The sequence below is a fragment of the Echiichthys vipera genome, assembly GCF_963691815.1.
Source record: "Echiichthys vipera genome assembly, chromosome: 13".
NCBI classification, from domain to species: Eukaryota; Metazoa; Chordata; class Actinopteri; order Perciformes; family Trachinidae; genus Echiichthys; species Echiichthys vipera.
The window spans coordinates 13,680,667-13,705,973 of record NC_139838.1 but is presented as its reverse complement, the minus strand read 5'-3'; the positions used below and the strand labels follow the sequence as shown (position 1 = coordinate 13,705,973).

The 25,307-nt window shown below is 41.2% G+C and overlaps 4 protein-coding genes across 5 annotated transcripts; all 4 read right to left on the bottom strand.

Annotated features, from left to right (window-relative positions):
* Positions 1-423: 423 nt before the first annotated feature.
* On the bottom strand, positions 424-5,092 carry LOC310955332 (peptidyl-prolyl cis-trans isomerase FKBP14-like). The gene is made up of 4 exons (XM_083925145.1): positions 4,815-5,092; positions 2,706-2,857; positions 2,025-2,152; positions 424-1,563 (listed from the first exon to the last, which is right to left on the bottom strand). The coding sequence occupies exons 1-4, from the start codon at positions 5,009-5,011 to the stop codon at positions 1,405-1,407; spliced, it is 636 nt and encodes a 211-aa protein (XP_083781271.1). The 5' UTR covers positions 5,012-5,092; the 3' UTR covers positions 424-1,404.
* Positions 5,093-5,992: 900 nt separating this feature from the next.
* LOC310955331 (uncharacterized protein) lies at positions 5,993-16,053 on the bottom strand. Its single transcript, XM_083925144.1, has 18 exons — positions 15,891-16,053; positions 15,191-15,305; positions 14,969-15,078; positions 14,721-14,843; positions 14,457-14,501; positions 14,281-14,307; positions 11,773-11,844; positions 11,475-11,537; positions 11,336-11,362; positions 11,197-11,241; positions 10,897-10,932; positions 10,744-10,824; positions 10,330-10,426; positions 9,988-10,127; positions 9,755-9,874; positions 8,934-9,063; positions 8,295-8,397; positions 5,993-6,123 (listed from the first exon to the last, which is right to left on the bottom strand). The coding sequence occupies exons 2-18, from the start codon at positions 15,285-15,287 to the stop codon at positions 6,054-6,056; spliced, it is 1,386 nt and encodes a 461-aa protein (XP_083781270.1). The 5' UTR covers positions 15,288-15,305; positions 15,891-16,053; the 3' UTR covers positions 5,993-6,053.
* Positions 16,054-17,118: 1,065 nt separating this feature from the next.
* On the bottom strand, positions 17,119-20,518 carry LOC310956051 (cytochrome c-a). 2 transcript variants are annotated; one of them, XM_083926169.1, is made up of 3 exons: positions 20,288-20,518; positions 19,603-19,780; positions 17,119-17,844 (listed from the first exon to the last, which is right to left on the bottom strand). In XM_083926169.1, exons 2-3 carry the CDS (start codon positions 19,769-19,771, stop codon positions 17,699-17,701), a joined length of 315 nt encoding a protein of 104 aa, XP_083782295.1. In that variant the 5' UTR covers positions 19,772-19,780; positions 20,288-20,518; the 3' UTR covers positions 17,119-17,698. The 2 variants fall into 2 exon arrangements, with proteins under 2 accessions (XP_083782295.1, XP_083782294.1); XM_083926168.1 differs by having other exon boundaries at positions 20,263-20,492.
* A 2,292-nt stretch (positions 20,519-22,810) lies between these two features.
* npvf (neuropeptide VF precursor) lies at positions 22,811-24,851 on the bottom strand (the record flags this gene model as incomplete). The annotated part of the gene is made up of 3 exons (XM_083926010.1): positions 22,811-22,892; positions 23,277-23,500; positions 24,693-24,851. 3 exons carry the CDS (start codon positions 24,849-24,851, stop codon positions 22,811-22,813), a joined length of 465 nt encoding a protein of 154 aa, XP_083782136.1.
* Positions 24,852-25,307: the final 456 nt, after the last annotated feature.

Below are 25,307 nucleotides of genomic sequence, written 5' to 3'. Positions count from 1 at the left end.
CCAACAGGTGTCTCTAACAATCTCAATGTTGGCTGCATTCCATTTAGCTTTAACAGTGCCAGGGCCTGAGTATCGTGTGTGCTGGCATACTGGGAGCAATTACAGAAAATGAAACGGAGCGATTATGTTCTTAGCTACACCCGCCTTTTTCCTGCTATGTCAAGTCATCATGTCTGCCATGGCAAACTGATGACTCCCTATAAAAAATATAGCCATGACTAGACTAATTGCAAATAAAAAATACAATTTGGCAGATTTGTTTCAAGGCTTAATGGAAAATGAAAAATACCAAAGTTCACCTCTTCTTGACTTAACACACACACACACACACACACACTCTAATCAATATGATAAGACTCAAGCCTGATTTGATGACATTTCTTTGATTTAATGATGATAGTTCTCTGAAGTGGACTGATTTGTTTACCTTTAGGAAGGAAACAGCAATGCACTCTCTTTCCAGACTCTGTTTAACATTTAAAGGTCCCATATTATGCTCATTTTCATGTTCACACTTGCATTTTGGATTTCTCCTAGAACATGTTTACATGCTTTAATGTTCAAAAACACATTTTTCTCAAAATAATACTTGTACAAAAAGGTTTTCGGCACCTAAATCTTTAAGACCCCCTCCTGAAAAAGTAGTCTGCTCTGATTGGTCAGTATTTCCAGATATTCAGCACCATCACTGCAGCCGCGGAATGACTGTAACAGCACTGTAGCTGCACTTTTACCTATATAGAGTATAGTTGTGACAGCACAACCGTACGGAAGTCCCGACGGCTCGTTTAAAGGCACAGTTTCTGAATGCCGGCTGTGTGCATTTCACCGTGCATTGAGCATTTTGATACTTTTACAGTATTTTTATAGAACTATGACCTGCTTTAAAATCAAAAGACATGGACGTGGAGTGTTTAGAGCATCCGCGCCATGTAAAGCGGCTGAGGGTCCTCAAGGCATCGGCCGTGGGTTCGACTCCGACCTGCGGCCCTTTGCTACATGTCTACCTCTTCACCTCTCACCCCATTTCATATCTGCCCTTTGTAATAAAGGCTTGAAAACGGCCAAAAAAATAATCTTTATAATAAAAAATAATAAAAAAAGACATGGAAGTCTCACTTTTTACAATATGGGATCTTTAAATATATACTTAAAAATGATATGCAAGACAGAGTGGAATGGGCTCTTGTAGACCTAAAGACACAAAAATACAAAGAAATAAAAAATCCCTGAAACAAACCCGTTGGTTCAAAGCTCACCACACAGCTTCACACAGGAGGAGTTTACATGTTCGACACCGGACAAAGCTGACAATAAAACTCTGGGACAAAGTATTTACAGTATACCACAAATCAATGATAACTGGATGACACAAGCGAGTGGTTCGCGGGACTGGGAGAGAATTTAAAGTTCATCGTGTTTGTAAGTAAACTCTCTGGAGGATATGAAGCCGTCTTTGTTCTCATCCTCTTTGACAAAGATGTCCTCCACCATGTTCTCATGTAGAGTGTCGTTAGGAGCGTAGCCGTGACGCTCAAACTCTTTCTTCAGATACTCTTTCACCTGGTAGGGGGAGTGAGTGCAGGACAGTTAGTGAGACCGAGACAGGTTTAGATGGAAAATACAAAAAGCGCTTGTGTACTGTGTGGAGACACACATCACATCACATTCCAGTTATTCGACTAACACTCATGATTTAGTCAACTTATCAATTAGTTTATTTTAAATCGACAGATCCGTCAAACTGAAATTTCAATTCTCAAATTATCTGAGAGGTCATGAGGGGATTAACCAGTTCAGAAAGAAAAAAGAAAATAGAACATGTTGCCTCTTCTGGTCTTTAAAAACAAATGAACATATTAATCTGAAACGTGAACTGCTCCTGGGATTGTGAATAAGCATTGCTTGACTATATAGGAACAAAGGCCAAAAAAAGTTGTGAATTTGTGTGTTATAGGAGGCTATAATTAATATACTTCAAGTTAGAGTGTTTTCTGAAGACAGTGTTTGAAATCCTTCCATACCTCATGCTTGGACAGCCTCCAGTCATCATTGAGGTCCATCTCCTGGAAGGACTCGTGTGACCTCGGCCCATTTCTGATGTCGAGCACCTCGATGATGAAGGTCAGCGTGCTTTCAGGTGGGACCTTACCTGACCAGACAACACCACATGGCAAGGGGTCAGCTAAAAACTGAGACTGGCTATCACCTGAGATTTCTATGAGCATGCTTCACTATTAAGGAATACAATTGGTTTAGTCAGTGCTGCAGAAATGGTACCCCTTGTGAGTAAATAAGTTAGAAAAGATGTTGGAAGTGTTAATGAGAAGCAAACTTACGTTGCATTGTGAGTCGTATCAAGTAATTTTGGTTGTTGTCGCTATGACAAAAAAGTTAGTAAGGCACAGAAGAGATAGAAGTTATTGGTTAGAGGCGGTGTGCTTACCAGGAAAACACATGGTATTGTTCACATGCTCCATGTTGAGAAAAAGTGGATTAATATCGCTGAATGAAATCTTCATTCAGTGTGGGAGTCCTAGAGAGCCATTCAAAATGAGACAGACAAGTATAATATACATACATACATGCATAACATATGGGATAATATTATACATGTTCTAAAACCTCAAGCACCTTTAGGAATACATGTATCTGCATAGCATCGTGCAATGAAGCGGCATGCCTATGGGAAAAAGCCACAGTACCTTTCCCATCCTTCCCGTAGGCCAGGGCTGGAGGAACGATGAGTTTCCTCTTCTCTCCAGAGCACATGTCCTGCAAGCCTTTATCCCAGCCTGTTATCACTTCTCGGATGCCCAGTGTAAACCACATGGCATTCTTGTCACCTTCGGTTCGACTGGTCATACACAGACAGAGCGGAGAGTGAAGTGTTACAGGTCTGACTGTGATTGATCACCTTTAGAAACACTAATAAGTAATAGCAATAGAAACTATAGTACATCCCTTGGTTACTGTGCTAATAGAATAATAATAATAATAATAATAATAACTTTGTTCAGGACACAATGGAAGGTCCATAATGAAGTAAAAAGTCGAGCAATGTAAACAAAAAATATCTAAGTATATATACAGTATATATACAGTATATATATATATATATATATATATATACACTGTGGCTGGGATTTCAAAACGATGCAATGCAAGTCATGTAATTGTTACTTCAAATGAAGTTATCCATGTCACCTTACATTTCATGAATATATAACAAATAAATGTATATGTGGTTTTATGGGATTATTTCCTGGTAGGAACTTGTCATTTCTTGCTAAGTATTATTTTTACAGGTCAATGAGTTCTTAGATCGATCGCAGTCTGAGATAAATAAAAAGGGATAAAGTCAGAAGAAAATTGCTATAAGACTAAACAACCTGTATTACATACATACTGTATACATGTATGTATATGTATTTATTTCACTTACGACTCTTCTGTCTAGAAAGTCAGTTAAACTTGCAGAGGTTTTGAGATATATACATTTTGGAGATCAACTGCCCTGTATATTGTTCACGTTGCATCATCTTCTTTCAATAAGCCCTGCTTAACACCAGGTTTGAAAAACAGAGACTTGCAGACCTCTCTGGTTGAAAGTTTCCAACCAGTGTGACCTCTGACCCAACAGTGATGTAAAGGTGGGAATTCACCTGTACATCACTGCAGAAAGGTGGAAAGTTAAAGATTGGACAAAGAAGGGTAAGTTACAAAGCTAAAAAAGGGCGAACAAACACTGTCTCCATTACTCTATCACAGATTACATAGGGACTACTTTTTCAGAAGAAAAAACTAATAAAGTCCTGTGAAAAAAATAAAAATAAATTGTTCACAGCTAGGAGTGTGGGTTATTCGGAGTGTGTGTGTGTGTGTGTGTGTGGGGGGGGGGGGTCACTGTTGCTTTAGTCCAGGGGTGTTAAACTAAGGCCCGTGGGCTGCAGTGTTATTATATTTGGCCCGCAAGTTCGTATCAAGGTTCTCTGAGAGCTGGCCCGTGAGTATAAAGTACATCCACGTCTACTTTTCTGTTGACAAACATGAGCATCCATGCTACCAGTCTCTTAGGACAAACTTAATCCACCCCTTTCCCAAAAACGACCCAAAGAAAGATGGAGAACAGGAGCTTTCAGCACCGGTGGGAGGCAGATGATCTGTGTCTGAAGGTAAAGAGCTGTTTGTCTCGTCTGCAGAGCCACCGTGGCTGTAACCAAAGAATTAAACAGAAGAAACACCACGACAAGAACAAGGACCTGCACTGAAAAGGTTCAACATTCCACATCTGGAGAGAAGGGACACATGCACGTCTGCAGCCTTTTTTTTTTTTGTAGATATTGAGTTTGGCCCGAAACTTTGTCCCAGTTTTTAAATTTGGCCCACTGTGAATTTGAGTTTGACACGGTGGCTTTAGACATTTTGGAATGCCATATTTGACTTTTTACAACACCATGCGTACACATATCCCCATCACCTCATTTATAATGGGTTGGCTGGACTGACCCTTTAAAATGTTTTATCACGTGACGAATGCGTCACCAAGGAGATTTAACACGCGCGTACTTGGAATGGAGTAGTGACAAATGCAAACGAGCATTTAACGTTTGAACAACACATTTCTAGTGTAAGGGAATTCGCTGTATCCACTCCTCTTCGGTGTTAATGTTTTCCACCAAACGCAGTGAGACGGAAACCACCATGACTAATGTAGGAGCACCTCAGCCTCTTCGCTGCCTTACTTAAAACCAAGTATTACTACAGTATTACCTAAAAGACAGGTCGACCTTCGTGTCACTCATGAAACGAACCTGGTGTGAAGCAGGGTCCCGTTCTCGAAGTATACCTCATGATGCACCAGCAGCATGTCTCCATACTTTGATTTCCGACGACAGAGAAAAGGTCTGTGCATCACTTCTATGTCCACCTCAGCTTCAGGCAGCTTCCCCCCGCTGACGGCCAGCAGCAGCAGGGAGGAGCAGAGCCAGCTCAGCACGGCCAGCAGCATGGCGCCACACTCAAACCCTGTGAAGGAACAGGTAAGTGAAAGGTTTGAACCAAGTTTGAACGAGCTTGGAGAACGAGCAGCAACGAGCGTGCGGTTAAGTCCTCTACGTGGCAGTGACGTTTCATGACACGCGTCGCTGCAGGAAGTTTTCCTCTGATTGGTTGCTTTTCCTAAAACATGAAAATAAAACCCCGCCCACAGACGCTTCCTGACAGATCCCCTTAGGAAGACTGAAGTGTAGACCTACTCTTTATTAGTGTAAATACAGGGTTTTATGAACATTACAGTCATGCAGGCAGATCATCCACTAATCACATTTTACTGAATTCATTTCACTTTGATGTAACTGAGCAGTTTCTACATGCTGCTGAAGGTATTCTTCTTGTTGCAGTACGACATTTGTTTTCCTGCTGTCAGGTATTTTAACATTCACTTCAAGAGGGTCACACTTTGGCTATTATCCTACATTTACAGCACCAGATGAAGCAGTCCACTGTGTTCTGGTGTACATTTACATGCAATTGGCTATCACAGCATTGCACTTCATAAATATATGTTTCCTAATACATTGCACAGGAATAAACACATTTAAACACCCTGATTTGCATACTACAGTATATATAGTATCAGTGATATAATTTCCTCTTTTGCTAAACAAACCTTTTCCTCTTATTACAAAAGAAGTTCAGAATACAGCTTATTTTTGCATTAACAGTCAGCAAGTCATACACATTGTAAGTATTTCATATGATACAATCATTAAAATGTTCCCCACCGTGCCCCAGTGTCCATAACAGTGCTGTAGCCGATGGAGTGACACTAACAGGAAGTGGCTCCCTGAGGCCAGTAAAAGAGTTAGACCTCCAGAGGAGACAGTCGATTCAAAGCTGACTCCCATGACCTTTTATGGCTCAGAACAGGCACAAGAGCTTTCCTTTAGTACTCCCTCTCAGTCCATCAGTCATTTTTAACCGGTGAGACATCAGTAGAAATGTGATGTATAATCCCCATGATCAGAAAGAGGAACTGCAAACTTTCCAGTTCAGGTGAAATACTTGCATCCAGTGGAATCAATGAGGCAAGAGTCGGTGCATGTGAGCTGTCCAAAGGACCTGCAGAAGACACAGAAAATGATTTTTAACAAGTGCAACTGAATGGGCCAAGTGTATACTTATACAGTATTTACACTCAGTCACTTCCCAGGTGCAGCACACCTCCAAATGTCCGAGTTTGCTAAAGGAGTAGTTAAAAAAGTAGAGAAATCCCTTATTTGCGTACTTTGCGAGAACTAGCTGAGGAGGCAAACACCCCTCTAGTGCCTGTACATTGAAGATATATTTTGCTGATTTAAATCCAGCTCTGTGTCATGGCAGGGTGGGCAGTGTGTGCTGATGAAAGTTGTTTGGCTTGAGCTTGTATAATCAGAGGTAGCAAGTCTCATCTCGTGATCAGCTGCCGAAATTTCTGCAGAGCTCCGTGGATCTGCTCCACTCCGCTGCGATTTCTGCCACAGAGGGTAGCCAAACACACTGTCCACACTGCCATGACACAGAGCTGGTTTAAAATCGGGAAAGTATCCCATTAGATATGGAGGTAGAGCCAGGAGCTGATTAGCTTAGCTCAACACAAAGACTTGAAACAGTAGAAAACAACTAATGTGGCTCTTTTCCAAAGGTAACCTAGAAAAAGATTAGCATACATGCACCTCTAAAGCTAATTCATTAAGGTAACATTATAGTTTAATTTGAAGTAAAAACAACATTTTAAAAGTTGTAGTTATACAGGAAGTTACATGCAGGAACCTTTTCTTGGCTGGGAGTAATTCACAAACGTGTACTAGACTGGGACCTCTCAGTACATTTTCGATTTCCAGGGGCAGTTGACCAACAACCAATCGCAGCCACAATACAGCGGTGACTGGTCCCTTTTGAGGCAGCAGGGTCGCAAACATTCATAAATTACAGCTAAACAGTACACTAAAATATGCTTCTGAAAACATTTTAATCAAGAAATAAACAATACAGTAACATAATCTTGATTCGTATTTTCATATACAGATCAGCCCTGCCTAATTTGACATTTTGATCAAAGTTCTGTGAGCATGGTATCCTTCTCTGGACGGCCCTGCAGACTGGCTGACTGACTGTAAATCTGTCTGAATGTGAGAGGGGCCAAACGTATCTGCCAGAACAAATGAAACATGAATTTCATCTGGGAACAAGACAAATCTGCCAAACTCATGCTGTTCAGACCTGCGAGTTCCAGTAAGTCACAGGAAACTTTTTGTATGGATTAAACAAACAAGATATAACGTGTTAAGTGAGCCTTAGGGCGCACTCACACTTTTCAGCTAAAGCCTAGTACCTTTAACCAGTGTGAGTGCACCCGTTCCGCGCATAACTGAGGACAGCGGGCCGTCCACGGGGTGGGCTTTAGCAGAGCCGTTTGCACATGTACGAGCACGAGCGTGCGCACGTGTACGAGCACGAGCACGAGCCCTACTGCGGTAGCGGTATGTGCTCCTGTTCGGACATGTAAATAGAAGGACGGACCATGCGCGGACATTTAACAACAACAACAATGGCGGTGAAAGGTTCACGTTGGTGTGATGCGGAGGTGGAGTGTTTACTGCAGATTTGGTCGGATGAAAATATTCAAAAACAGTCGACAAGACGCACAAAAACTCTGAGGTCTACGGAAAGATTTGTAAACAAAGCCACACACATGCGATCAATGCGTGTGACGTGTTACGGCATGATGACGTATGGACAGCAAGAAGCATTGGCCGAGGCCCAGGCAGTATGAGTGCAAACAGGGCTGGGGCGCGGGGGGAGAGGGAGGGGGGGGCAAGTACCCTAAAGCCCGGGTCGCGGTGCGGAAGGACAGTGTGAATGCGCCCTTAGAGGTCCTGGTAAAGTGGTAAGGTTTTTAACCTTTGCTGCTCTAAGTCTTTTGCTTAGGTAAGTCAATCTTCTCAAGTCTTAGCAGAAAACAAGTATATATATTTCCCCAAAATGCTGAACTATTCCTTTGAGCACAAGTATAAAGCATGCAGAGTTGTCTGTGTAATTTAAGCATCTAAAACAATGTACGGTGAGTGGTGCCAGGAAGAATCACCATCATAGTATAGTAGTTCATTCAAATGGCCTTTACAATTCTAAGATGGGTGCAGTATAAATTTGCCGTTGCTGATTTCAAAGGAATTGCACGGTGTCATCTTGGCATAGAAGATCTGTGCAGCAGATCCTAAATAAATTGACATTTAGTCAGTCAGTGAACATACCCTGGAAGATAGGATTTGCAGGTCTGATAACCAAAGTCCTTTCCATCACACTCCTCGATGCCTTCATGTCGGTAGCCATCTCCACAGTAGGCCCACTTACAGTCTGAAGTGACGAAAGGAAAGGAGATGATGAGAATGTAGTGGCAGAGTCAGGGGAGAGCAAGGGAGGGAAGGGAGAGAGATGTTACTGATTGCTTTGGCACTCCTTTGTGCCAATACAGCATTTCGCTGCTAATTTAATTGAACAGGGTAGAAGAGAGAAGTGAGAGGATGGCAGGAAAAGAGAGGGCGAGATTAATGAAAGATCAAGGAAAGGTTTCACAGTGCTTACTGCTTTTATCCTCTGTCAGGTGGGTTCAGACGCTGTGGTGCAAATAACTCTGCAGGGCATCTCATGAGCAGCTGAGTAAGCGGCAGCATGGTGGTGTTAGTGAAGCAAAAAGCCTTATCTTTGTATTTGAAGAATAGTTGTTTTTTTCCTTAACAGAAATCGTTTTTGATCTTAATTCTTGTACACTGTATTATATTACATAAAGGGGTATTAAGTCGTCTGTAGATCATTCCCTTTTTTCTTTACCTCTACATTTCTGGGCATGTGTGCAATGTGTCCAGCTGAGAAAGAGATGCATGTAAACTCACTGAGACAAGCATCAGTGACAATCTGGTTTCCATCATCACACTCTTCTCCGTGCTGGGCCTGAACCTTTCCGTCCCCACATGCGCCCACTCTGTCCGGGACTTTCTCTGTGGACTGGAATGGCTGGAAAGGCTGGATAAGTTGTAAAAAAACAAATAATAATATGACATTTCCGGACAAGAAGAAGAAGAATTACTTTATTAATCCCGCAACAGGGTAATTTAATTTTTTCACTCTTATTATTAATCATGTTACACGCACAGGCCCAAAATACACACATGCACAAACAGGACCTATACATGCAATTAAGGAGATATGTTAGAGCGAGGGGGCTGCCAGTGACCAGCGCCCCGAGCAGTTGGGGGTTCAGTGCCTTGCTCAACAGCACCTCGGCAGTGCCCAGGAGATGAACTAGCACCTCTCCAGCCACCAGTCCACGCTCCATACATGGTCCACACCGGGACTTGTCCCCTATGGACTGAGCTACTGCCGCCTACTGCTGCCTATTTTGAAGGAATCATGTCAAGACATTTAGGGTAAATGTGGGGTAAAAACTAGGCTTCATTGTACTTAACCCAATTTGACCAAGGAAATCTTATGGTCCACTTTTTTTTGGGAAAACTTTTCAACTGCATCTTATAGTCTCAGTTGTCATACAATACATGACTATAGATGGTCCATGATGGTTTAGCCTAGATGCAAAGACTTGAGCTGTAGATGATAATTCATGTGCTTCTGTTTGAAAAATGACAGCACTGGTTACTAGAAAATATGTATTTTTACAGCTCAGTATTTCAGTTACATTCACTCTAATAGTCATCACCTGTATGGGCTTCCATCCATCTTTATCTTTGAAGTAGAGCATTCTCTGATCCTTTCTGAATGCTATTGCATTGTCTAGATGTAGTCGCTCCATCTCCTCCTCACTGTTTACAACAAATATCTGCACAGATACATACAGGAGAAAGTGAAAGCTGATGGATAATAACTGATTCAGTGTGATTCAGTTGGCATGGTAATATTGTAGGAAGCCATTTTATGGGAGTGGGGTCTTACTGCAGGGACTTTACTGAGGCCACCACGTTGAGTGTAGCTTCCAAAAGGAGCATTATTTGCTCCAAGAGTGGAATCACAGTCACAGCGACCTGGTGTACCTGGAGCACCCTTCTCTCCCTTTTCCCCTACTAGATAGAGACCTGCAAAAAAGGTGGACATATACGCACATCCCACTAATGTATGTTCAAGTGTTCTGAATTAGTTATTTGATGCTATAAGAAATGCGTCATCGAACTTTATATACAGTACATTGGATTTAATGCATGCACACTATACCTATATATGATGGCTTGTACACTGTAATGTGTGGCTGCTTATGTAAGAGTGTGTGAGTTACTGTACCTGAGGCAGGGGGACCAGGTGGTCCTGGATGGCCGTTTGGACCCGGGGGACCTTGGGGGCCCATGACTCCTGAGGCTCCAGCATGGCCCTTCATGCCCTGTGCAAACCAGGTGAATCCCAATATTAGAATTTACACCGACACACTGAAGGTGACCTACATGCCACTGCCACTTCTACATAGCTGCTGGAAAAAACAAATTGTTGTGTGTGAGCATGTATGCATACATTAATGTGGAGGCTGAGAAACTTTAATATGCCAAAGACCCGTAGGCCTCTACGGGTAGAGCTGGAAGGAAAACCTGAGTGAATGAATTAGTGAGAGAATGTAGCTCTCAGTTGAAAGAATGAGGAAGAGGAGAGTAACATCACACCACACCAGGGTTAAGTGATGCTGTCAGGATGTCTTTTCCTCACCTGTTTGCCTCTCTTCCCAGGCCGCCCAGTAGGTCCTCTCTTCCCTGGGACTCCTTGCTCTCCATTTGGTCCCTGCTCACCCTGGGAAAGTAGTTGAGGAATAATTAGTCTATATCAGATTCTTCAGTGTCGTCATTATTGAATCATCCTCACCTTCTGTCCAAGCATCCCAGGCAAACCAATGGAACCCTGAATAGAGACAAAGAGAGAGCTTAGTGTGAGGAAAGTCATTATCTCAGCAGAGCGGAAACTTATAAAATGTTTAACGGTAACTGAATCTGTAACTGAGATAGAGGGCTGAAGAGGACTTGAAACGATAACAATTGAATGGTTGTTGTTAAGTTTATCACTTTTTCTAGTCTATTATAACACAGCATGAGGTGCAGTGTCAAAACCTTACATAAATGGGCTGTGAAGAGTTACAATATTATTAAATACATATAAATATACAACCTTATCGCCTTTTGGTCCTGCTGCTCCGGGGTCACCATGACCCCCCTTTTATAAAAGAACATAAAGAAAAATTAAATGAAGGCTTCAATCATTTTGTAGTGACAAACATGAGCACTGTGAGAAGTTATTCTGAACTAACCTTATCTCCTTTGTAACCTGACAACCCCTGAAAAGATACACGAGGAACAGAACAGCAGACAATGATATTCGATGAGAGAGTAAAATTGTTTTTTTCTATACATAATTGTGTATAATGATGTTGTAAAGATGTGACTAACCTTTGGCCCTGGTGGTCCCCTCAGTCCTGGTAATCCCATGAGTCCTGGATCCCCTTTCTCACCCTAAAAAAGGCGGTTGATATTGCACATTATGTTAATTTTGCACTCTTACTCAAGTTCTTAATAAAATGGGAAAGTACTTTTCATTTATTAAGTATAGTAGTTGAATGACAGATATGAAATGACCTATATCAGGATGGAAGATGTCAGCCAAATTGCCCAGCCCTACTTTATGTTATGCCATATACATTTGTGTAAAACCTCAAGAGAGCACCTGACGTGACACAATAAGACTGACCTCGGGTCCCTCTGGACCGGGCCATCCTGGTTGTCCTGGTTTCCCTGGGAGGCCTGGAGCTCCTGTACGACCCTATAGAAACACAATCATTACCAACACTTAGTGAAACTATTGATGCATTTTCAGGTCAATTGTCATCGAACTTGCTGAAAAAGTGACAGGGAGCTGAAACTGTCTTTTGCTTTAAATTGCATGAAGGATTTTGTGACAGACTCAGCTTCTTTTTGGGTTAACAGTCAGATCTTCAACAGCAGGGTATTCTAACCTTGTTCTCTTAAATGAAATCTCATTTACATTTTGATTGAATACATTACTTAAAGAATTACTTCAGCACGCGTATTCTTTTTGCCAAGAGTTAGATAAGACAATAGAAACAACTCTTATATTTATATGGAATATATGAAGCTACTGCCTGCATTCAGTTAGATTAAATTATCTTGGTTTAGCATAATGTTTTATGAATAAAGCACCAATTTGTGATTTTGTGTGGTATCACAGTGCTTTTTTTGAGGCATTTTGCCCTTCATTTTACGCAATTTTGCCAAACCATGATTTCAACTGTAAACCCATCCATGTCAGTATTACACGCTCAGAGCAACTGCTCTGGAAGTGAGTAAAAATGTAGTATGAAGACAAAAAATCTCCAACAACAGCGTCCAACAAACACAGGACTTTGACCAAGGAGACCGGCGCTTGTGTCCCTGAAGTAATGTTAACCATTGAGTTTGGTTATTTACGTTTATTATGACACTTATTAACGTTTTTAAGTTATTTCAAACCAAACCATTATGTTTTTCCTAAACTTAGGCACTCATAGATCATTCATTCATCAAGTCAAGGGGTCTTCAATGTGTCCATGGGTCCTCAAAGTGTCCATTGGCCCTATGTGTAAGCTGCAAAGGGGTTGTATTTTGTCTCTTAATTAAGCATATTATATTCGGCATAACATAAATGAAACCAAGTGTCCTGCTGCTGACGGATTTCTATTTAAATGGTGGATTTGGAAAATTGGAGAAGTGAGTGAATTTCTGCTGAGGAAACGAATCATCTCGTGCCAGTCCTCTGTCCCCTCAACAAGTCCTTTTGACTGCATACGAGCAAATACACTGATAACCTATTTAACTGAGGAGGAGGAATAGGAGGAGGAGAAGGAGCGCTGCAGAGCTTCCCCGTGTGTGTACAAGCATAATGTGTGGAGCAGTTCTGATGCCATACAAATCCACTGGTACGCTTCAAATCCTCCACCCGCCATCCACACAAATTATTTTCACTCCCTCCCCAGAACACACATCTACTTGCCAAGAGTGGGCACTGCGAGTGAAAAATGACCACTGCGTCAATCCGAAACTAGCAATGACAGCTGTGTTGCGCTGTGCGCCAGGGTGAAGATAGGACCCCATATGTCACGAGATGTGAGAGATGAGAACGGGACATGAAATAACACATGAAAAGTAACATGACATGACATTTATACACTTTCCCAGGACATTAGCTATCAACACTGGAAACAGGGGAACAGCCTGCCCACATGTAACAAAATTTACCTAACCTCACTTCTGAAGTTCACAGTGTAGAAATGTCTTCCCTGCCAACTTCGCCAGCTTTTGTACTTTGCTATATATGCTTATGATCTGCAACTTTTTATGTTCGTCAAAATGCTTCCTTAATGGACCCAATTTCAAATGAAAAAGAACTACTGATTTCCATAGAAACTAACTAGATTGGGTCAGAAACAAATAAGCATGTCAAACTGACCTCCTATGATTTCCCAATGGGAAATGACAGAGGACAAAACCTTGCATGCAAACCTTTAACAATGCCACTGAGATTTGCTAATTAGTGGACAGGAATAAAGATTTAATTGATTTTGCTCTATCACCAGCTCCCTGCAAGCAGGAGGCCCAAATGCATTACGCCACATCCTCACATCTTGGTGACACCTGGACGAGTACCTCCTAGTTGCTGCCATGCTAGCAGCGTGCTCTCATTTAGCTGCCTGTCATTAAAACAGCAGCCTGTAGAGACACCATGGACCTGCTGTGTGGAGTGATTTATCACGCAGAGCAAAAGCACTTAAGGAGATTAAAGTGCAGAAGTGGAGTACTGGAGAGCCTGGATCAGCAGGACTGGAGTCCAGTACAAGGGCTAATGGAGCCAGGCCAAAGAAAAGGAGGAGAGAGAGAGAAGGAAGAAGCAGAGAAAAAGGAAAGAAGAGGGGGTATGACAGAGAGGTAAGGAACGGGAGGATGACTGGAGACATCCAGAGATGTGATCAAGCTTTGCTACGCGGTTAGAGCGGCTACTGGGACTAATGTAGCATGACCCATTTAGCAGCTGCAGAGGATATTCTGGGCACATCAATAGACAAATCACATCACAGAGATTGAGGATGCATAGAGGGGACGACGGAGAGAGAAATCCAGATCCCATTATTCCAAGGACATGCGAGATGGACCAGAGAGAGATGAGCGAGAGAAAACGACATGCAGGAGGGAAGGAGCGTCTCACCTTTGACCCTGGACGTCCAATTTCTCCCTGGAGGAGGACAAATGAGGGGAGTGGAGACGTAGCACTTATTAGAACAGAGAGGAACACAAGGACACACGTACAAATATCCACAGAAAAAGACATTAGAGACATATTTCAAGACCTGTAAAAACAAACAAAAAAATAGAAGCACAAACCTTCTCCCCTTTTGGTCCTCTTATGCCAGGTAATCCACCGGGACCCTGAAAAATGACACCAAATTTATATCCAGCTCACATTCTAATGGAGTACATTTGTAGAAAAATCGATACTATAGAGGTCATTTTGTTTAATTTCTATTTCCATTCCTACTGTCCTTAAATGGCAGGCTGATGGATGTACTATGATTTCATCAGACTGGAAAGTGGTGGGTGCCCTGATGTGAGGTTTCAACCACATAGTATTTTGAAAATGGACCTTACCTCTGGACCCTGGGGTCCTGTAGGTCCTGGAGGTCCAGGTGAACACCCAGGTATCACAGGTTTTTGTTTTTCCTGGCCTGCATCTCCTCCAAAAACACCTGGCTCCAACATGCCAATACCATCCTTCAGTCAAACATACAAGGAATCAAAGAGAATAGTGTGTCAACCGCTGTGAGCATACAAATATGTATAAATGAAGTGTATTTATGCAAGCAGGTGTGTGTTTTTGTATGTTTGTGAAGACCTACGGGACTTCCCCGCTTCCACAGCTGAGGTGGCGGAGGGAAGAGCGGCGGGGGAGGCGGTGACATGAGACAACAGGGGTCAAACGTCAACGGCTCATCCAGAAACCTGAGAGCTGAAGGTGAAGACAGTCTGCCACGTTGACGCACTGTGTCAAAAAGGTGCATGCAACATGTGTTCCTTCTGCTATGTGACAGTCAGTCTGACAAGTCACTCACAAAACTCACCTGAGCGGGCCAAGAGGATGCTGTCCACATTAGAGTGACGGGCCCATGCAGAACACAGAAGAATGTGGAAGAACACCGCAAGTTTGACCAGATCCATCCTGGCAGTTCACTTTCCCTGAAGCACAAAACACACACACACAAACTCTATTTCTGATGAGCTTAATGCAGTTACTGGCAGCTGTCACTTTTCCTTACTCCCAGAGGGTGTCACTATTTGATCACCCCCTTAACCTCAATCCTCAGCCCTGAAGTCTCTCTCTCTCTCTCTTCATAGCATAATAAACTTGTTGCAGCTCCACACTGCAGCAGATGCAGCCACCGCTGTAATTCCAGGCGTGCACCAACCCCGCTACAGCAGCCCTGTGCCAGAATTAGATTTTAGGTGGTGGTGGGGGATGACTTCTGCCACTTCATTAGAGAAGTCATAAGAAGGATGATTGTTACAGGTTCATTCGCACAAACATTTCCAGTATGCTTGTATTTAATATGGTAGCATGCAAGAAGATGTTATAAATCCTAATAAATGATAATCCACGTGCAAAAATATGCTGCACCGGATCCAATCAACAATCCATACTTCTTTATTAATAAGGCTCAACCCTGATCCTTTCTATGCATTAATGCCCAGATGATGCAGGGTCGGTAAATGGAAGCAATGTCATCTACATTTATGGCTTATAATAAACAAAATCCACCTTACCTTCCAATTGCACACGCTGTCTGGAGCTCCTCTAACCTTTAGATACAGGCTAAATGAAATGCGCGGTGTGCAGTCCCTCAGACTGGCTCCTCCGGCATCTGGCGTGCTGTAGCCAATGTGGACCGCTAATAAATCTGATCCACTTATCGACCCGCTTCTTTCCCTCCACCGGTCAATAACAACACAATTTAGGAGGGAGGATTTTTTTTTTCTTCTCCCGGCGCTAAATGCCCAGCAGAGGCCACTGAGTGGTGCCGCGGCGGTGGCAGCTCAGTCTCAGCGGCTCTGGATCACAGGCTCATTAACTCTTGTGTCTCCTGGATCGACATCAGTGGAGCAGGCTGAATGTCTGGGGTGGCACTAACGTTATAAGTCTGCATGCTTACACTCGTTTGGTACGTTAATGTCTACATTGGTGCTGATGGGCTCTTCAACAGTGAAATGACGCCCTCTGCTGGATATGTTAAGTTAATGGAAGGAATAATAGTACAATAAATCTTCCATATTCTTACACAACTTGAAGGTTAACTTCACTCTCCTTTACTGACCTATCTGACATGTTTATGTCTGATGACAAAAGTGAAATAAATCTGTTATGCAAATGACAAATTTACACAAGGTGTAGGCTATTTAAACTCTACTCCAGCCCTGACAAATCTTAATGTCTGGTTTTCTCTTAAAGGCATATCCTATTTAAGAGTACATTTTCATCGTTATAACTATTTATGCCTTTTTATAATCATGTTCTTGATGTTGGCCATCCTTTACGTGTGCTAATGTGCCGTGGTTGAGCCAAAGACATTTCAGTCAATAAAGTGCTTAACTTACCTACTTATTAAATCAAATGCACAAAATGTATACAATATTAAAGGTCCCATTATTACCATTATTGTTATGCTCATTTCCATATGGGCTACATATAGGCTAAAAACATCATTTCAAAGTAGAAGGCAACAATAACTGGAAAGAATGCCCCCCTAAAATAATTCACTAAAGAAGAAATATTTTTTTGCGCCATCCATTTTCTCAAGGCCAAGGTATATTGTCTCGAAAAGTAATAACAGAGTATAAAACAGTGACAGTTTAAAGAATATAATAGAAATGTATGCACCTAGGACTGACCTTATTCAACAGGTTGTCATATCAGACCAAGTTTAAGAACAGTAAACATCAACCCAAAAATGCCGTTTTTCTGTAAATGACAAATTAGTTAGCTCTTACTCTTCTAAAGGCAAATACACACATTTATTTAGAACATGTGAGAATAAAAACACTCATTTTAAAGTTATAAACTTTATAACATAAAAAAGCCCTTCCACCCAGTGACTTAAAAAAGAGGAGGCAATACGGTCCAGCACCATTTAACACAAACACTTTTATAAAGCCTACACATTTTGACACTACTACTAACTACATAAACAGGTAATAATAATAATAAGCGGGATAGTAAACAGAATATAATAGAAAAATAAATTGTTGATCAAAAGTGCAGTAAGAGCTAAAGTGGCATACATGCAAAGTGTGACATTTCTGTGTAAAATATTTAGGTAAACAAATCTGATTTTTAGGAAACCCAAAAGAAATGCTGCCTCTTTAAGAAGCCTTGACTGAAAAATGTCTGTAAAACCCACAAGTTGAACAAAGGCTGACTCATATGATAATTAAAAAAAGTCCTACACACAAAAACAGTGTGGCAGCAATGCTGTCATGTAACAAAATGTAGTGATAGAAATTTAAAAACACAAAATGTACAGTGCGATGCATCTGTCCACAGCTGCATGTGTGTGTCATTCTGTGTTGTAAGTACATTAGGAGGTGGCGTCCTTTAAATAGGCTATAAGATCCCGTCTTTCCTTTTTCTTTCTGATCCCACTGAAGATCATCTTGGTACCTGGAATGTACTTCTTAGGATTTTCAAGGTAGACATTCAGAGTTTCCTCATCCCATATTATACCTAAAAAAAAACAAAAATGCATTAAACACATGCAAAGTCTTGCAATAGGTTCTCACGAACATCATCCAATAAGTATGACAAATCTGCATTCTCACACATCTGATTACTGTGTTTAGGTTTTATTGCCTCATGTAGAGTTCAGAGTCAGAAAAGACATCTCAGAGCTACCCTGCCTGTTCAGACCTGCTGCAATAAAGCTTAAGCCCTTTTCTACTGGACAAAACCCCACTAACAGCGGCTGTGGCTTGGTGGAAGAGTGGGTCGTCCTCTTCGAGAGATTGGTGGTTCGATCCCCATCTCCCCCCACATGTCGAAGTGTCCTTAGGCAAGACACTGAACCCCGAATTGCTCCCTGTGCTGCGCATGGGTGTGTAAATGAGGTGTGAAAGGTTAGATCAGATTAGATGGTATGTAGACGTCCACTGCCATCAGTGTGAATGTCTGTGTGAATGGGTGAATGGGACAAGTAGTGTGAAAGCACCTTGAGTAGTCAGAAGACTAGAAAGGCGCTATATAAGTACAGGTCCGTTTACCATTACTAACAGACGTTCAATCGGGAAGACTGTCTTCATGCCTACTTCTATTTATTTACTCCCTCTCCCTCCCTTTTCCTGCTTCCAACTCAATCAGCTGGTCGAGCTCTTTCAATCACACCAATCAGACTTTGCCACAATCTCTGTGAGCCAATCATGATGTAGCTGTCAAATATTCAAACCTCCTTTCTCTGCTGCTGTCGGCTGTCATTTCAGCATCATCGACATGAACCATTCATGTTTAAATCTGCGCTCACAGTTTGCAAGTCCGTGTCCACAGCATATAAACTGTGCTCTCCGTTTCATAATCCATTCCCAGGGACCATTCCTCTAATGTAGCCCCCCAGGGATTTAAGCTTTTATTTTCTAATTTTAACAATATGGGACAGCAAATTGGCCAAATTGAATCTTTATGGCTTATCGTTGTTTGGAAGATTAAGCTTGGATAACGTCAGCGTGTACTTGTCGCCATAGCTACTGTAAGAATCCAGGTAACGTTAACATAAAAACTAACATACGAATAGAATAATAAAACTATTAGAGAAACTAGAGTATTTGGAGACAAAATCACATGGTAAAGTGACAGCAGTGTAATGTAGCTAGTTGTTGCCCTTTGCACATTACAAATGCAAAAGGTCAAACAAACAAAGTAAACAATTAAAGTTATTAACTGTATGCAATTAAAATATTGCTCAAGGCCTCCAGAACTCTCATGTGTGCACTGTTTATGTCTCTAAAGCAGATTTGTCCTCTATAAGTGTTTCATGACTCCTAACTTTAATGTGACTCTACTTACTGAACAGAATCAGGAAGAGTCATGTATTGTATAAATTTCCCAGTAGCATGAACAAATATCTTGGTCCTCCATATTAATCCAGGACAAGAGAGAAAATGCATTTGTGTTTTGCCTGTTGCTTTAGTTACATCTTGGCCACTTAGCTTATATATATAAAGCTAAGTGGCCGTAAAGCTATTCCACCGTACTCTACGGGGGAATTGTTGGGTCTTAGTTTATCATAGAGTGTGGTCTTTACCTAGTCTGTAAAGTGTCCTGAGATAACTTCTGTTTCGATTTGGCACTGTAAATAAAATTGAATTGAATTGAATTGAATTAGCTTTTTGCATACGTGGACAGTGGGCCTAGTCCGGTGGAAACCGACGGATCTGTCAGTCAGCTTGTTGGAATGGAGGTTTTCTGTAGAAGCTAACAGTAATCAATACAAACCTTTATCGATGTTGGCCTGTGTGTAGGAGTAACCATCTGCCTGTCCTGTCTTTCTCCCAAACAGACCCCACAGGTTGGGTCCCACCTTGTGGCGTCCCCCCTCTGTCACTGTGTGGCACTGGGAACATTTCTGGACAAACGCTTTCTTCCCTTTGTTGATGTCCCCCATGACCAGCAGCTGGGAGGAGAGAGAGGAAATGAAGGCAATTAGTTTGTTGTAGTCACTCACAGGCTATTTATCTGCAGCAATGAGTGGAAAAATACTAGGTAAACACAATGTGAGAGTGAAATATCAGGCAGCACAGGGTTAAGCCATCCTCACACTTCCGGATTGTTGTTAAAGAAGAAAGAAATAACTTTTAAATAGAATATAAGGCATTCAAATCCCACTTACAGCTTGTTTGTGATGTAAAGCTGAAACTGAACACCAACTGTTTTTTTTTTACTATTCTGGATGAAACGGACCGCTGTCGCATTTAAAATCATTCAAATGACACACAAATAAACTTATGAAACAGTAAGGTAGCAGTTCAGGCTGCTAACGTTATATCATGTGACGTTGTACAGGTATAATAACACAGAGGCACGGTACGTCGCGCCGGAGGAAGGCATTAAAACACAACAAAGCTAATAGCCTACAAACAAACGATATCACCGTACCTGACGGGGTTGTGTAAGTAAGTACCTCCAGGTAAAAGTTTCTTCTCCCTTTCAAAGTATTGTTGTTGTTGTTGTTGTTGTTTGAAGTTTGCTTGAAGTTACAAACAGTTTTCCAGTTGTAAAGTAGTCTCGCTGTTTCAGGAACACGACCTGGGTTTGAACCTCAAAGCAAAATCTCAAATTTTAGCAAAGGAGTGGCTCGGGTTGAATAAGATAAGACACATTGCGCAACTCAGTGAAGACGACGCAGTGACGGTGCGTGGGTCACACCCATTTAGCAAAGGCAGGTGATGTCTGCCTAGATTTACAGTATAGTACTTTATATAACACATTTAGCCTACTGCTGTAGCTAGCCCAGCTGTTTTCATTAATACATTGTATCCATAGGCTAGATCTGCTATCAAGGTAAGTTACTAGACTGTCACTTTTACTTTATGGGGCATTATTGGGATTCTTTATGAGTCATGTGGTCATTGTGTACAAGGTTTGTAGCAGTAGAACACGTTTCTCCACGTTCACCTTAATGTGACTGAGCTCTGGCACACCTCGCCCTAGTCTGTGAAGGGGCCATCTTCTAAACATCATACTGAAAAATATTGGTAGCCTATAATCCTTAAGCAGTAGGCTATAAACCAAATCCTATACGGTACATACACTTGAGCTTAAAATCAGAGAACAACAAAAACAAAAACCTTTATTTTGTGAAAAACACAATGAGCAAAATTAGAGAACAGTAACTATTGTGTCAGAAGAGAAGATTTCAACAATGTTTTTGGAGTTTTAGGACTATAGGATTGAAAAAGTGAATAGGAAGTGGAGAGCCCGTTGCTTTGAATGACTTCAGCACATCTGCGCCCACAGGACATCACTAGTTTCTCACACTGCTCTGGTTTGATCTTGGTCCATTCTGACTCAGTCTCTTTCACAGTTCACTAACTGCAGTGGGTTTCTTAGCCATTACTTTGTTGCCAAGGATTTTCCAGATATTTTCTATGGGGTTTAGATCTGGACTCTGGGCTGGCCATTTCATTGTTTCAATATTCTTAGCTTCAAAGAACTGCGTAACCATTTTGCAGTGTGACAGGGGGCATTGTCTTGAAAATTGCAGGCTGTTTGAGAGAAAATTGCAGTGAAGGTAGCACTTTGCCAAAGGAGGTTCAAATAAACATTTGCATTCACCCTGCCATGTAGCTGTACAAGAGTCCCAACTCCTGCTGCAGAAAACATCCCCTAAACCAATTTAACGTAGCTCTACTGCTATATCAAGTCAACGTGTTCTGTAAAAAAGGTCTGTAGACCGTCTCTATAAGCCAACTTCTATCATCAATGATGCCTCCGCTTCAAGTAGGTGTCTTTACTAAGATATGCTAGTGAGCCAGCATAATACCAGAACTTCAACTGACGCACCTAAAAGGAATGTAGCCATTATATATGCTATTAGGTGTGGGAAGGTGAGTGCGCCAATGTTTTTCTTGGCCAGACAGGTGTCTTCTGTGAAGAATAACAAGAGATAAGATTCAATTATTTTGTCAAAGTAAGAGCAAGATTTTAAAACGAGTCTTGTTGGGATATTTAGACACTTGATACAGCCCCCATTCTTAGAACACAGTGGCATCAGTGCCACTATTGAGGACAGTCGACAGGGCAGTGGATGAACAAGAACATGGCGTAGAGATAAGGGACTGAAAGTAGCATTCTCTGGGCAGTGGTAGAAATGGAAAAAGAGAGAAGACTATATTTTGTAAATCCCTCTGACTGTGTTTTTTAGGTTTCCCTTTATGTATTTTTAAAAGCCTGGGATTTTTATTTTTTTTACCCCCAGTTAGTTGATTGTGGAAACTTTGACCTGGTGTTTGTCTCCCTCTAGTGGATCCCTTCCTATTATCTTCATGGCATAGAGCGGAGGTACAGTTAGATCCATTGTAGAACACACACACACACACACACACACATGCGCACACACACACATGCGCACACACACACACACACACACACACACACACACACACACACACACACACGCACACACACACACACACACAAACACACACACATTCGCACACACACACACACACACACACACACACACACGTACGCACACACACGTACGCACACACACACACACACACACACAATTGTTGACAGTGTAGAATATGTTTTTTATATGTATAATTCAATGTAATATTTTTTTAGAGTGTTGAAGGTGATCTTTGAAAGGCTTGTGTGTGACTTTAATCGCATATTTTAAAACACACTTCAATGGTCACAACAATGTTGGTGAACGTTCAACAAGTTGTTGTTTAGTCATGTTCTTCGTCTACATCTGCAGCCTGCTTGATTAAAAAAAGACAGATAAAATGTAATTTAATGATTTATCACTATAAAGTGCATAACAGAAAAATAATGAATGGAAATGTCTTTATATGAAACAAAATTCTTCTCAAAATAAAAGTAAGTAGGACAGCAAAGTAAAACCCAAACCACTTGCTTGAAACTTTTATTATTATATTTTGCGATGTTTTCTGCTACCAATAAACTCAGTGTTGGCCTACTCCTCTTTAATTCCTTTAAAGGTATTTTCTTGCATCTCCACCTCTTCTGAACTGGTTGTAAAGTCAAAATTTTCAGCCCTGTAGGGAGAACATAGTTAGTGTTATTCATAACTGACAAAACTCATGGATGTGTGAGGATGTTAAACAATACTTGAAATAGATAAATAACATACACCGGTCATCTGTCACTTAATATATGATGGGAGAGGTGATCAATTAATTTATATCTATACAGGTTTGCAAACCCTTTATGGCACCCTTTTTGGAAATACATATTTATGTCAATAATTATTGGTAAGAGTTGCCTACCAGTGCAAGCCAGTGTTTAATAAATGTGCATTGGCCAGAGTCCTAAGGAGGCTCCAGTGCGCCCTGCTTCTCCCATATCTCTGAGGCAGCACCGGGTCTGGTGCTTCCTGGACATCAGGACACTCTGCACACATTTGAAGCACCTCACAGGACCTTCCAAACCTCTGGGGCATGTTGGGGGTCGAGTTTGGGGCCTTGTCATCTTCAGGAAGGTTCTCCCTTCCGAAGCGCATGGGTATGTTGGCATACAGGTGGAGAGGTTTGGCGGTGGGCGGGTAGAGCTTGATCATAGTCGGGAGGCTGATTTTGCTGTTGGTGGGGCTCACATGTATGTTGAAGCTCTCGAGGTCCACCCTCCTGCGGATTTCATTTTTTATCTGGAAACAAATTGAAGTCCATGAACAATCTTAAAAATGTTTTGTATTGTTTTGATTTTGCTGAAGGGACTGGCCGATTGATCGATAATTCTTATTTCGATATTCTATTTAAGTTAAAGTGACAAACCATGGTGTAGAAATACTCAAACCTTTTCTTAAGTAAAAGTACAAAAGTATAAGCATAAAAATATACTACTATGTCATTTGATTATAAGTATTGATGCATAATGTGTTCATCACTTTAACATTGCAGCTGGTAAAGGTGGAGCTCAATCAATTACTTTACATACTGCTGGGCTTGTGAATTTAAGGTATCAATAAAGTCCCCTCATAAGCTATAATAACAGAGCAATTTGTATTAGTTGATTGTGTTTCATATCATAAATCTGAATTTTTTTAAATAAATGAAGTGGAGTAAAAAGTACAATATTTGTCTCTGAATTAGAGTAGATTAGAAGTATAAAGTAGCTGAAATGGAAATACTCAAGCTAAGTACGAATGTACTTACCTCAAAATTCTACTTAAGTGCATTGTTTGAGTAATTCAGTCAACTAGTTTAATAAAATGTTCATCTTTGTCATTCAACAGAGAAATGTCGGGTATTTGCTGGTTCCAGCTTCTCAAATGGGAGGATTTGTTGTTATTTTGTTATATAAATGATTATGATAGCAATGTCTTAGACGTTTAAACCAAACAAGCAATTGAAATAAGTCACCTTAGACTTTTCACTATTTACTACATTTCGCTGAAAAATCTATTAATCAAGAAAATAAATGTATCAATAGCAAATTAGAGTGTACTACTGATATTTGTCACTAAGTTAGATCACATCATTTCATATTATTTCATATAGCATAGAAGTAATTGTATATGTTTCAAGGCCAAACGTCATTGAAATTCCCTCCGGTAAAAAAATATTAATTTGACTGAATTTAGCAGTTGTCATTTTATCATTTGCAAATGATAAAATAAAAAATGCATTCACTGTTGCTCTACACATAATAACACAAAAGTGTATTAACACAACCTGTGTGTGAAAATGATTTCCAAATGGGCACCCCCCAGAAACAAAATATTTCATTAACAATCATATCTGAGAATGAAAATGATAAAAATCTGCCATTTTGAAAGGCATTTTTGCTTGAAAAATGCTGTAAAGGAAAACCTGATAAGAGTTTCCCAATGGTCTTACCTGTTGGTGTGGCTGCTTCCTCACAGTGCGTCTTTCATCGTCCCTGCACAGCGAAGTCTTAACACTGTGGATTGATTTTTCCACCTGCAAGTCAGATGTTGCTGCCCCTCCAAGACCCGCGAGCATCAGGAGCGCTGACAGAAACACTGTGATCAACATGCTAACAGCGGGAGACATGTTCTCCCAGGACAGCACAAGCGCACATGCCTCATTTCCTGCTGACCGGGCTTTTATTTAAGACCCCTGTAAACAGACGTCACCTGTTGCGTGTGATAAAGACCCCCCCCCCCCCCCCCCCCACACACACACACACACACACACACACACACACATATATACATGTGTACAACCTGTGCCATTCACATATACCTAATTTAAACAGAACAAATTTCAGTATTAATAGTTATCCTGCTCTGAAGAATATGTTTGAAAAGGCATGTATGTCCTAATTGGGCTGTTGGATTAACAAGTTGGCATTCTTTTGTCTGAGGAGATCACATGGAAACTAAACTAAAAACGGGTTGAATGGAAATACTGAATGGCAGCACCATGTGATTTCAGTACAGCTTTTATTGTGCAATTCTGCAGAGGCTGTATTTTCTATTATGTTGTTCG

Coding starts and splice junctions, on each gene's coding strand:
- LOC310955332 (XM_083925145.1), bottom strand. CDS start 5,011: ATGCTGCTGGCCGTGCTGAGCTGGCTCTGCTCCTCCCTGCTGCTGCTG. Junction 2,153..2,705: donor CTACGGGAAGGATGGGAAAG/GTACTGTGGCTT, acceptor TTGTCTGGTCAG/GTAAGGTCCCACCTGAAAGC. Junction 1,564..2,024: donor GGAGGCTGTCCAAGCATGAG/GTATGGAAGGAT, acceptor TCCCCCTACCAG/GTGAAAGAGTATCTGAAGAA.
- LOC310955331 (XM_083925144.1), bottom strand. CDS start 15,287: ATGGATCTGGTCAAACTTGCGGTGTTCTTCCACATTCTTCTGTGTTCT. Junction 11,845..14,280: donor TTGGACGTCCAGGGTCAAAG/GTGAGACGCTCC, acceptor GTGTTTCTATAG/GGTCGTACAGGAGCTCCAGG. Junction 11,242..11,335: donor CAGGTTACAAAGGAGATAAG/GTTAGTTCAGAA, acceptor CTTTTATAAAAG/GGGGGTCATGGTGACCCCGG.
- LOC310956051 (XM_083926169.1), bottom strand. CDS start 19,771: ATGGGGGACATCAACAAAGGGAAGAAAGCGTTTGTCCAGAAATGTTCC. Junction 17,845..19,602: donor ACAGGCCAACATCGATAAAG/GTTTGTATTGAT, acceptor GTTTTTTTTTAG/GTATAATATGGGATGAGGAA.